An 11,399-nucleotide genomic window follows, 5' to 3' on the forward strand; every position below is an offset into this window, starting at 1 on the left:
AACTCCTAGTCCCCAATGAGGCAGGATCCGTCTACTCCAACCCTCCCATGCCAGTCCCTCATGGAACCTCTTCCTAAAAGACTAGCTGACCCTGACACAACAGGGCGCAAAGGGGTGCTAGCAGGCTCCTGCCTGGCAGGCTCTGCCGAGAGGTCAGGCTGGCTGCTAGACAGGTGGGGGCAGGGGCTGGGGGCTCCACCAAGAGGCCAGGGCTGGCAGGTAGGAGCAGGAGAGCTGGTTCCGGAGGGCGGCAAGCGGCAGCCCCAGCGGAAGCAGCGGGGGAAGCCCGGCGGGGCCCGGGGAGCGGGCGGGGCGGCGCGGCGGGCGGGAGCGGCGCTGCCACACGAGCCGCGGCGGCACACACGCGCGCGCGCGCGCACACACACACACACACACACACAAAAGGCGGCAGCGCGGCAGGCAGGCTCAAGGTCACGCCGCAGCGCCCCACGCCGCTGCCGGCTCCCTGCGCCCTGCCGGCCGGGCGGGTGGTCGGGGCGCCGCGCCGCGGGCTGCGGGCGGGCGGAGCCCGGGGGCGGGAGAATGCGGGTGCCGCTGGCCCGCGCCCGCCACCCGGGAGGCGCCGCCGCCCCAGCGCCATGTCCCCCCCAGCCTCGGCGGCCGCGGGCAGCGAGCGGGGCAGCAGCACGTCGGTGCCGCAGGAGGAGGCGGAGGGCGGGCGTGAGGAGGTGAGCGGCACCGGGACTGGGACGGGCTGTGCGGCGGCGGACGGCTCCCGGCGCCGCTCGGGCTGCGCCGCAGGGGCGGGAGCGCTGGGGTCCGCAGTGGCCTCGGGGGCTGAAGGGGCGGGCGAGGGGCTGCCCCCTCCCCCCGCCGGGGGGCCGCGGGAGCGGGGCCGGGCGGCCGGGGCTGGGGGAAACCCCCGCCTGGCACCTGAGCCCTGCCCCGCACGGCTGCCCGGGCAGCCTTCAGCCCGCATGCGGCTCTGCCAGCCCTCGGCCCCTCTCTCTTTCTGCCTTCCTCCCCCTGCCTGCCTGTCTGTCTGTCTCTCTTCTCCCTACCTCCCAGCCCTCTCTCTTCCATCTCTGTCGCTGCACCTCTATCTCCCTTCTGTCTTTCTCTCTCTTCTTTCTCTCATCTCTGTCTTACATCTCTCTCTCCCTTTCCCCCTTCTTTGTCTGTCTGTCTGTCTCGTCTCTGTCTTCCATCTCACTCTCTGCCTGTATCTCCCTTGTCTGTCCATTTGTCCGTCTACTTCCCTTCCTCCGTGCCCACCCCCACTCGCTCTAGCTCCGTCCTTAGGATCTCTGCCTCCCCATTTATCCTTGTCAATGTCTCCATCCATCTCCCTCTCTGTTTTCTCACTGTGCTTATCACCATGGTACCTGAAGCTGTACTGCCCACACCTGGAGCAAGTATGGGCATGCAGGGGTTGAGGATGAGCAGATTTGGTGGCTGGGGGCAAAGGGGAGAAGTGCATCCAGGGTAGGGTGGAAGGGTAAAATGTCACGGGAGGGCTGAAGGGGGCAGACAAAATCACTGCTTCATTTTTTTTCCTAGCAAGCAGAAGGCACTGGGCACAGAGCAGAGCAGTGCTGGACCACTGCAGTAGAGAGAGGTTGTTATGCCTAGCAAGGTGGATAAGGGAGACCCCTTGGCAGCCTGCCCAGATGTAGCACAAGTGCCTGCCTCCCTGTGCTGGATGAGTGGATTGGGACAGGGCTTGGGGAGGGGGCAGAACCCATGGGGTCCTCAGCTGCTGCTCTGAGTGCATTGGGGATCTGAGGTGGAGGGGAGTTGCCCCTTGGGAGCCCATTAGGAGTACGGGCAGCTCAAATACTGGTGAGAAATGGAAACAAAGCAGTGCTGATCAGGAGGGTTGATGGGGCAGTGCCACGCTGTGAGCAGCTGGGCAGGGTTTGCAGGCTGTGTAGTCTTGGCTGTGTGGATAGTCCTTTCCTTAGCCCTCTGCTTCTTGAACTTGAGGCTAGAAAGGCAGGTAGCCAGTTCCCAGAGGGGAGGGACTCTCAGTTGCAGTCATAGCTTGCTGGGGGGAGGATGGGGTAACAGTTGTAGCCACTGCTGAGGAGCTGCAGTAATGGCTGCTGCATAATCCTGGTAATTCTTTGCCTTCTATATAACTGGGAAGAAAACACATGCACACATGTACTTCTCTGAAATATATATGTAATTGTGATAGAGGGAGGCTCAGGTACTGGCTGAAGAAGGGAAGAGGGAAAGACTAAGACCCTATGCAGACCACCCAGGTTTGCCAGTGCCTCTCACTCCTGTCTCACAACCTCCTTGCTATCCCATCCCATCCCTGTGTTCCCTACACCCAGCTCAGCCAGTGCCCCTGCTTTCCCTATTGCCCTTCCATGATCCATAGTTTCTAGAGGCAAGGGCCTCCATGCAGATACTGACAGTTAGAGCCCATTTGAGAGGTAGGGCAGGGGTTATCATGCTTACTCTTTTGACCTGAACAGGCTGTGACAATCCAGGTCCCCAGAGCGCAAAGCTGAGTGTGATGCTGCTTCAAAGAGACCCAAATCCTTATCTGAATGGATTTTAAAAACCACTATTGCTTTAAATGGCTGGAATGTCTGGTGAAAGGTGCCGGAGTGAGAGTCCTGGACATAGAAGGTCTCTGTATAGAGAAGTATGATGTGGACAGTGCCAGGTCAGCTACCCTCATGCACCTTGGCTTTACAGGGACCGTAAGAGGAAGGTCAGGATTTTGGTCTTTTCTTGTTGGGGCTGCCAGTAGGGTGCTGATGGAAGGATTTGAGACCAAGTGCTAAAAGCATAACTACTCCATTTCTTGCATCAGAGGAGTAGCTCCCTCAGACAGCAGCTACGGTAGGCTCTTACCCTTTTTCTGTGGAGCAAAAGGAGCTCCCACTGTAGTTAAACAAAGGCCCACACTCTCTGTGTGCTGGTATGTTCATTGTCCCCCGAGCAGAGACCCCCTTCCCTGTTCTGCAATTCATATACCAGAGGCTGAACAGTTGTGCCATTTGTGCTGAATTTGGACTCCTACTCCCAGGGGCTGGATCCAAAGCAAGCTGCTGTTCCTCTTCTGAAATGCCCCATGCTTGGCAGGATCAGGCAGAAGTAGTGCTGCTTTCCTGCCTGAGGCTCCCTGCCCCATCAGTGTTGGGACATCTTTACTCATATTGGGGTTTGCAGGAGAGACTGCTGCATTCTGTGTTGGAGCCTCCATGGAGTGTGTCCAAGTCCCAGCTGGGGAGCGTGCCCACTGGGCAGAGCCTGCAGGGGGCTGGAAAACAGGCAGAGGAAAGCTACCCACCCTGGAGGTACCTTGCACTGTCACATTGCATGCCTGGAGCGTGGTGCAGCTTCTGCCATTGCCCAGTGTGTGACTGACAGGTGAGCTGAAGTGGGAGGGGGTCAGGGGGGGATGCTGGGAAATCTAACTCAGTCTGTCTTGCTTAATGCTAACACACATGGTGGGCTGAGATGGTGAGGATCTCCTCAGGTGGACAGTTCCTCTCAGGATGTCCTCGGACCCTCTCCTCATCTCACTGATGCCCAAACGCTCATGGAGCAAAGACCCAGTTTGGTATGATGTAGGTCATATCGGTGTCACACCAACATCCATCCAGCCAGCTCGAATCCTCTTCACGCTCCTGGTTCTGCTGCTCAAGTGAGGTCCAAGGGTGGAAAAAACCCTCCTCAAATCCCTGGAGAAGACACTCCTGGCATGGCCCGAGCAGGATCCCTGCAGGTCTCCCTGGCCTCCAGAGGCTCGGTCTTCCCTTTCGTTTTCCCTTTCTATTTAGTAGTACCACCAGCCTGGGGATGAGCTAGCTGTTTCCTAGTCAGTGGGGCTGCAGCATAGGGATATAGGGCACAGTGACATGGTTTGCTGCTGCTGCTTGCACCTAGCCCCTCGGGGGATGGCCAGGCCCTGAACTGAAACCCCTGGGGCTTCCTGGGAGTGGCGCTGGGCAGAGCCTGTCCCCACTGTGTCTTGTTTTGCTGACAAAGGGGAGGCACAAGGCTTGTTATTCTCTTATGTGATGCAAGCAGATCTGCATGGCAGAGCCATGGAAACTGCTGCTCAGGACTCCCCATGGATTAACCTGCGATCTGCTGCCCCTTCCTGCCAGGTAGAGGATGCTTGAACCCCAGCCTGCTGCTCTAGGCCTTTTGCTGTGTTATTTCAATGTTTGGGAGCAGTGTAGCCACACACAACCCTTCAGACCCCAGGCTAGGCCCTGCTTGCCTGACACTGCTCATTTGACTGTTTAAGGACTTTGGGGATGAGTTGGGGGAAGTCCATAGGCACAGTGACACGGTTTGCTGCTGCTGCTTGCACCTAGCCCCTCGGGGGATGGCCAGGCCCTGAACTGAAACCCAAGGATCCCTGTTGTTGAAGTGAGAAACCTGATGCCCCTGCAGCTCATCTGCTTCTCTGAACCAGAGAGTTGTAGCAAGCAGGGCAGTGTAGGGGTGGGAAAGGGTGTAGGAGCCTGGCATGGGAACAGCTTGTTCAGGGGAGGGATCACAGGTATGGACAGGGCATATCTGTTTTGGTTGAGTAGTTCTGATCAGAGCAATGAGCCTTGTCTACACAGTGCCTGATTTACCCTGTATTCAGAGTTGGGGAAGCAGAGAGGTTAGGGACAGGCATCTGGGATTTGTCTCCTGCCAGGCTTCCAGCCTCTGGAGGAGGAGATGATTTCTTCCATCTCACTATGAAGGAGCTTTTCAAGGCTTTCAGTGCAGGGAATAACACTTTCACTGCCATCTTGTTTCTCTCTCTCTCTTCCCCCATGCTTCTTTGAGTCATATATACTTCCTTCAGTACCAGGCACAGTCTTTGTCTTCTGTCAGTCCCTGCCCAGCTTGGAGAGGGAGAGCCAGGTGTCTCAGAAAAAACCCTGACATTGTGTTCTGGGGTTACCATGATGATGGAGGCTGTGTCAGGCCTAGGAGACAAGCAGGAGGAATAACCTCGCCCTTGGCCCTTCCCAACTGAGCATCTCAAAACGTGTCATGCATATTTTTTTGAATTGGGCTTCCACAGCTCGAGGGACCTGGGTCAGGTCCTCACCCCCATTTTAGAATGGGAAACCAAGGCACAGAGAAATAGGGGGAGTTGATAAGGGTCATGCTGTGAGTCAGTGGCAGAGTCAAGGGTAGAAGCAAGGAAGTCTGACTCCTGCTTCTGTGGTTCAGTCATAGAAGAACTGATCTGTGCAGTGGGGCAGTTGTGCAGAGATTTGCTTGCCATAGCTGGGTGCGTTAACGCATGGCTCGTGGGGGATGCTGATGGCTATAGGGAAACCCTATTTGTAGTGAAGTAGGGCAAACTTTTCATCTCATTTCATTAGACTGCAGTGGGACAAGCGTGGTTGCCTGTGAAGCACAGCCTCCACTGCTTATAGGGATGCTGTTCTGAGAACAGAAGGATTTGCTTACCACTGGCTTTATCATCTGCATGCCTGCTTGTTTGAAGTTCTGGACCTTTCCATATCTCCCGCCCCCTTCCTTTCCAACCTGGGTCGCTATCCAAAGCCACCCTGTCTGAATTTCCACTTGGGGAAACTACTTTGGAGTTTTTTGTCTTTTGCAGGGGAAGGGGGGGATGTACAGTCCTAGGATGTAGGAGGGATGGTACTCTTCACTCTGGGATGAGAACCCAGTGCTGGCTCTTCTCCTCCCTGTTAGACCTTGGTGTTGGCACTGGCCTGGCTTTGGGCTGGTTTCTCTCTCCAGTGCAGAGGATGTGTGTTACCTTGAAAGTCTATAATAAAACTGGGCTGTAAACAATTTGCAGCAGGGTTTAGTGTGACCCTGTAAAGTGCTGCAGTATCAATGCTGCGTAGTCTTAGGAGGAGGCTGATGCTGCCTTGCTAACACAGTTCCTGGAATAAAGCCCTGCCTGAAACCTCCCCACTGCCCCCCCCCCCAGCTTCTCTGATGCATTGGATAGACTACTTCAAGGGGTTTCACCTGGTCCATCTGTGGGGCTGCCTGGATTGAACAAGGCAGCCCAGCTCATGCAGGCTCTGATGTGGTCTTGTGCTGGGAATCTGCTGGGTGAGATGCAAGGTTGTACTCACTACTTCCAAATCCCCAAAGGCTGACATGGTGTAAGCATGTCATCTTCCCCCTCTCCCCCTCCCCTGATCTGCTGATCACGCACATTGAATTCTTGGTGGTTTTCTTCTGTTCTATTTGTGCATTACCTGCAAACAAGGCACGGTTTCAACCAATGTGCTCATCCTTCCCAGTGATGCAGAGAAGCCACGGAGGGGCAGAGATCAGCAGAGACCCTGAGGGTCTGTTAGAAGCCATTGGCCACCCTGCTTCTGAGCCCCTGGCTCCCTCCCTTACTCCCCTGCTGAGCAAGCAGTGCCAGTGAAGCTTCCCAAGCAGGAGGGGTTGCGAGCTCTACTCCTAGGGGAGGTTTCACAGTGTGGGAGGAAGGCCAGAGAAAAAGACATCCCTTCGTCTCCCCTCTTCCTCTCCCTTTCATGGATTCAGGTGCAGTTTTGATTTTTCAGGACATCTCCTATGCTGCTGAAGGGCAACAGAGGGCAGGGGGAGATGGGGAGCTTCTCTGATGCTGCAGGGCTGAGCCAGGAAGCGGAGTGCAGGGCAGGGCTGGCATGCCCTTGTATCTGTGCTAGGAGCCTGGGCAGAGAGGACTCAGCACAGCTCTAGTGGGCCTCTCCCCGCAGGTGCTCTTCTTCCTTCTCTGTTCTTTCTCCTACTTCATCCTTTTGCTCTCTGGCAGTTGTGACATGGAGGTGATTCTCTGTGCTGATTCAGAGCAAGGCTGAGGCTTGCCTCTGCGAGATCTGAGGCTTCCAGATCCACTACATGCAGAGCCAGCTCCTTGCTCTTTGTGCCCAGGCCTGTTACCTGGAGATTAAACCCACACTGGGGCCCCTTCCCTGGCTGGGATACTGTTACTCAGTGCTGACTCTCAAACCCAGCTGGTAAACAGGCATCAGGGACCACCATCTGTACAGGCCCTGGAGGGACACAGAGGAGGGCCTCTGTGCAGCTCTCCTTCCTCTTGCTGTTGGCGCCCCTGACTACGCACTGCTTTGATGTTCTTTCCACATGTGGCTCTGTGTGCCATTTATCAAAGGCCAGTTCCTGGGGCAGGACTTGCACAGAAGCTTAGTGAGAGGCTCTGAAATCTGGTCCTGCTGGACATGGTAGCAAAACTCTCTGTGGTATTGGTAAGCCCAGAATGTGGTGGCAGGGGCAAAGGGTTGGAGTTGGAGAGGCCATGGTGGTCATAGCTTCTCTTCCCCATGTTGGGGTTGGGGCTTGAGACTGATTTTGTGTAGTTAAAGCCCAAGACATCTTGATCACGCTCCCAGATCTGCTGATGACTCTGTGTTCCTTGGCAGGTTTCCTCCCTACCAGGAGCCCCTTTTTCCTCTCCCTCTGGTGAGGACAATGGAGGGGTCATGAGGCCATGTTCATTAGTGTTGGTGTGGCACTTTGGGGTCCTTGGGTGGAAGAAATCCCGGAGGGTTACTTGAACCAGGAGGGCTGAGGCTGTGCCTTGGAGCTTGCCTGCACACTGCTGACATCACGTTTATGCTCTTACATTCTTTCAATGTGCACAACCTGCAACGCTCTCTGCTACCCTTAAGACCTCTGATCTCTGGTAATTGCAGCTGGATCACAGGCATTCTGTGTCCAGTGGTTTCCACTGATCTCCACAGGGTGCAGGAGTTTAAAAGGGTCCTAGTCTATTCTGTTTAAACAGGGGCCCAGCGTTGGAGTTGGTAGTGAAGTCTTTATATATAGTGTGTATGTGTGCACCTATGTGTTTCAGAACCAGTTAGAACTGTTTGCAAAGCTTCACCGAAGAATTTAAATGCAGCTACTAAATAAACCTTTTCAGGGACTCAAAGTCATAATAACGGCATTAGTAAGTAGGTATGCTGATCCTGCTGTCTGTCAGGCTGACCAGTACTGTGACTGCCTCCTTTGTCTGTCTGTATACATTGGTTATCATAGTGAGATTGCAAGTTTGGGCCAGGAATCATTGTTTTCACTTCACCTGTTGTGTGTGAATACAGAACCTGGAACATGGGGATCCTGGTCCACGACTGGAGCTTGTGGGTGATGCAGCAAAACTAATAATGAATTAATAATAACAATGAGAAGTTTTACTTAGAAGCAGCTGCATTCATTTCATCACACAAGAGAACCAGAAGGGAAAGTGACCACTTTAGACTCATAGCTGGAAACAAAAGTGATGAGATTCTAAAATTTCTTCTAGTGTTAATAATCCTGGGCATTTCTCAGTAACACTGGGGAGGAACAACACAAAATTTATTTATTTACTTATTTATTTATTTTTACAGTGTTTCCTTAACTAGCATATTGGATCCCTGTTGCATCCCAAAACACTCTCCATAATGGGCACCTTCAAGGAATTGTTCCCCTTCTTGCTGAAATGCTGCCCCTTCTGGGGTGGGATGCAGCAGCCATGATCAACCCACCTTATATTTTGCAGGAGGGGGAGCAAAACAGTGTGTGCGCATAAAGCAATGCATTATCAGAACCTCAAAGGGCAGGGGCTGGGGCATCAGTGAGGATGCTGAGAACCAGCTGAGCACCTTGGGGCAAAAGCAAAACCTGGCTCTTGAATAATATGCAAGGAGATATTTACTGGCCTTAGAGAGGATCGTACTGGTTAGGAATTTTGCCAAATCCAATGTTATCTGTATACACAGGAAACTGTATGGAGCTTGGTATCTTTATCCTTTAGTAAACCAGGAACACAGAATGCCTGCGCCAGCTCAGAACAAAGATCCTGTTTCCTGTCTGTGATTAGAGGAACGTATAAAAGACCCTGGGGTAAACAGTTTCTTCCTATCCCCATTGGGTTGTGCCCCGAGGCAGGAGGGTTTATATTTGTAGTTCTAGAAGTTTTTCTTATTTGCATACAGGTTTCACTTGTCTAAGCTGTCAGTCTTTATGATGTCCAGTGGCCGAGAGTTCTGGCGGATGACTTTGCAAAACATATAAGTAAAACCCACATAGGAGCAGGGGAATCTTGGGTCATTTGTGCCTAGGGTACATCCACACCACTTCCCTTGGTGTGGCTGAGGAGGGATACACTTAAGCATGCCAACCCTCCTCACTCCTGCTCCCTCCAACTCCTACTCATGCATCCCACACACCCAGAGAACAGGTGGTGAACTTGCTCCAGGGACATCCCTTGGGGTCACTTTTGAGACCACTGTCTTTGGCATGCTTCAGAGCAGCACACCGTAGCTCAACTTCACCACCACTTTTCCAGCTTTGTTACAAGTGCATGGGAGTCAGTAGGCCAAATGTGCTCAAAAGTGTCCTTCCCCTGGAGCAATTTCCCCAGCATTGCAGTATTCACTATGGTGTCCCAGCCAAATGCCAGAGCAGGAATTCTGTTTCTGCCTCCAGCCATCCCTTCCCACCTCTGAACTGCAGTTGGGGAGAGCAATCTTTACTTCTTCTCCCAAACAATTGGTAGGATAGCTGTTGTCAAATACTGGCTTTATCTTGCCCCAGAAGTAGCTGCATTTGAGTGGTTGGAAAGTGGTGTGTGGCTGGACACAAGATGGAGTTTGGGATCCTTTGGGTTGGAAGGTAGCACCTAAGAGTCGCATCTGTTATTAATTAGCACTGCAGACAGATTACGGGGCCTTGAAGATCACGGCTTTAGACCTGACCCTGTAGCACTTTACCCTGGTAAGGTGTAGGAATGGCAAGCCACAAAAGAGGCTCTGCTCATCACATGTGGATTCTCTTCTGATTGTGGGATAATACATTGAAGGTACCTACCAGCCAGAGTGAGAGGTGACAGTCACTGATGCAGGGCTGAGAGTTGGATCACACATACTAGGTCACTGCTGGGGCAGGGGAGTAAGGGAGCTTGTACACCAAAGGCCATTATTGCTGTCCTGGCAGGAGGGACTTGTATGCTATAGGCTGCTATCGAAGTGCCAAGGGTGGGGAAATGGGGGTCACTACTTGGGTTACTACCTCAGGGGGAAGGAGAGCACAGGGGCAGGGAACTCATGTAGCAAAGGTCACTATTCCTGCATTGGGGGAGAGGGCAAGGGGCATTTTTGTGCTAGTGAGCACCATTGCCATGCTGGAGGGGGTGGTTGGAAATCTCCTGTGCTAGAAGCCCCTGTTACAGAGCCAGAGGGGCTGGGAACACATATGCCACGGGTCATTGTTGAAGTCCGGGCAAGGGAAATTTGCATGCAAGAGGCCATGATTGCCATGCTCAGAGGGACATTGCACACGAGTGGTCACTTGTATTACACAAGGCAGGAGGCAACTCACACCATGTTTCTATGAATCCCTGGGGATCTACTAAGGTACCTCAGCAGCTTTTGCTTCTTCAGGTGTCCTCAGATGTTCTGTGCACTGGTAACTAAAAGTCTTGAGAGCCAGGGGCTTGTTTAACGTCCCTGGTGGGGAGAGGGTTGGTTCCAGCAGTCCTTCTGTTGCCAGCCTGGTTCAGTCAGGTACTATAGTGAGAACAGGACTACAGTGAGAACAGCCCACTACAGCTCTGCAGTGGATGGGCAGGGACCCTGTACTGGGCCCAGTAGCTTAACATCTGGAATATCATACATTCCAGCAACTCTCCTGCGAATGCAAATGCTGCTGAGATGAGCACCGCTGCTGGGCAGAGGTGGGAAGTATGGGGAGTTAGCCTAGGGTGGTAATAGGCAGAAAAAATGACAGCCAGTTAGCCTAGGGCGGTAATAGGCAGAAAAAATGAGTTAAGGCAGAGCATTGCAGGTGGGATCATCATCCCATAGGCCACATGGAGGTCCTAGCCTTGGTTTCAAGCAGCAGAAGGGGTAGGATCCAGACAGCCCAGCCTTTCAGCACTGGTTCATTGATGGAGCAAGTAAGGGGGAAGCAAGGCTTCATCTGCACTTTAAATACTTGCTGGCACAGCTGTGTTCACTAGGGTCAGAGAGAAAAATGCACAATGCACAACCCTGTCTCCTCCCCCCTCCCCCGCTTGGCACCGCTGTGTCAGCCAAAGCCTAGTGTTGATGCAGCTGCAGTAGTGGAAAGTCCTTGTGCTGGTCTGGCTGACCCTGCTTGAGGAGCTGCTTTAAGCTGTATGCCAAAAGGGTTCTCTAGTGAGAGTCGCTGGGAGGGCTCTAGTGGTGCCACTGTGCTGGCAGACTCTAGACATATTCTCAGGCTTGGCTAGCAAAGATGAGGACAGCAGGCCCTGTCTGTATTTGATGGGGAAGAAGGGCCATGTGGAAGAAAACCTGACCTCCCTCCAGTGGGACAGCAGGGAGTGGGGATCTCCTCCCATAATGACAGCTGGGGGTTCTTCAAGAGGTGGGTGGGAATGGGCGTGGGTCCCACAAAGCACATGGAGGAGCATCATTTCTGGATGAAGCTGAAGCCTC

General features: G+C 53.5%; 1 protein-coding gene across 5 annotated transcripts in view; it reads left to right on the forward strand.

The window, feature by feature from the left end:
* The first annotated feature begins 337 nt into the window (after positions 1 to 337).
* Positions 338 to 11,399, forward strand: part of TMEM151B (transmembrane protein 151B) — a 29,745-nt gene continuing 18,683 nt past the window's right edge. For all 5 annotated transcript variants that reach the window (XR_016442197.1, XR_016442198.1, XR_016442196.1 and 2 more), the window contains exon 1: positions 338 to 689. Coding sequence is in view for 2 of the 5 variants with exons in the window: in XM_090046358.1 (XP_089902484.1) it covers positions 600 to 689 (90 nt within the window). In the remaining 3 variants the exon portion in view is untranslated. The remainder of the gene's footprint in view (positions 690 to 11,399) is intronic.

Source organism: Crocodylus siamensis, chromosome 1 (assembly GCF_052110815.1).
Source record: "Crocodylus siamensis isolate JL-2025a chromosome 1, ASM5211081v1, whole genome shotgun sequence".
Taxonomy (NCBI): domain Eukaryota; kingdom Metazoa; phylum Chordata; order Crocodylia; family Crocodylidae; genus Crocodylus; species Crocodylus siamensis.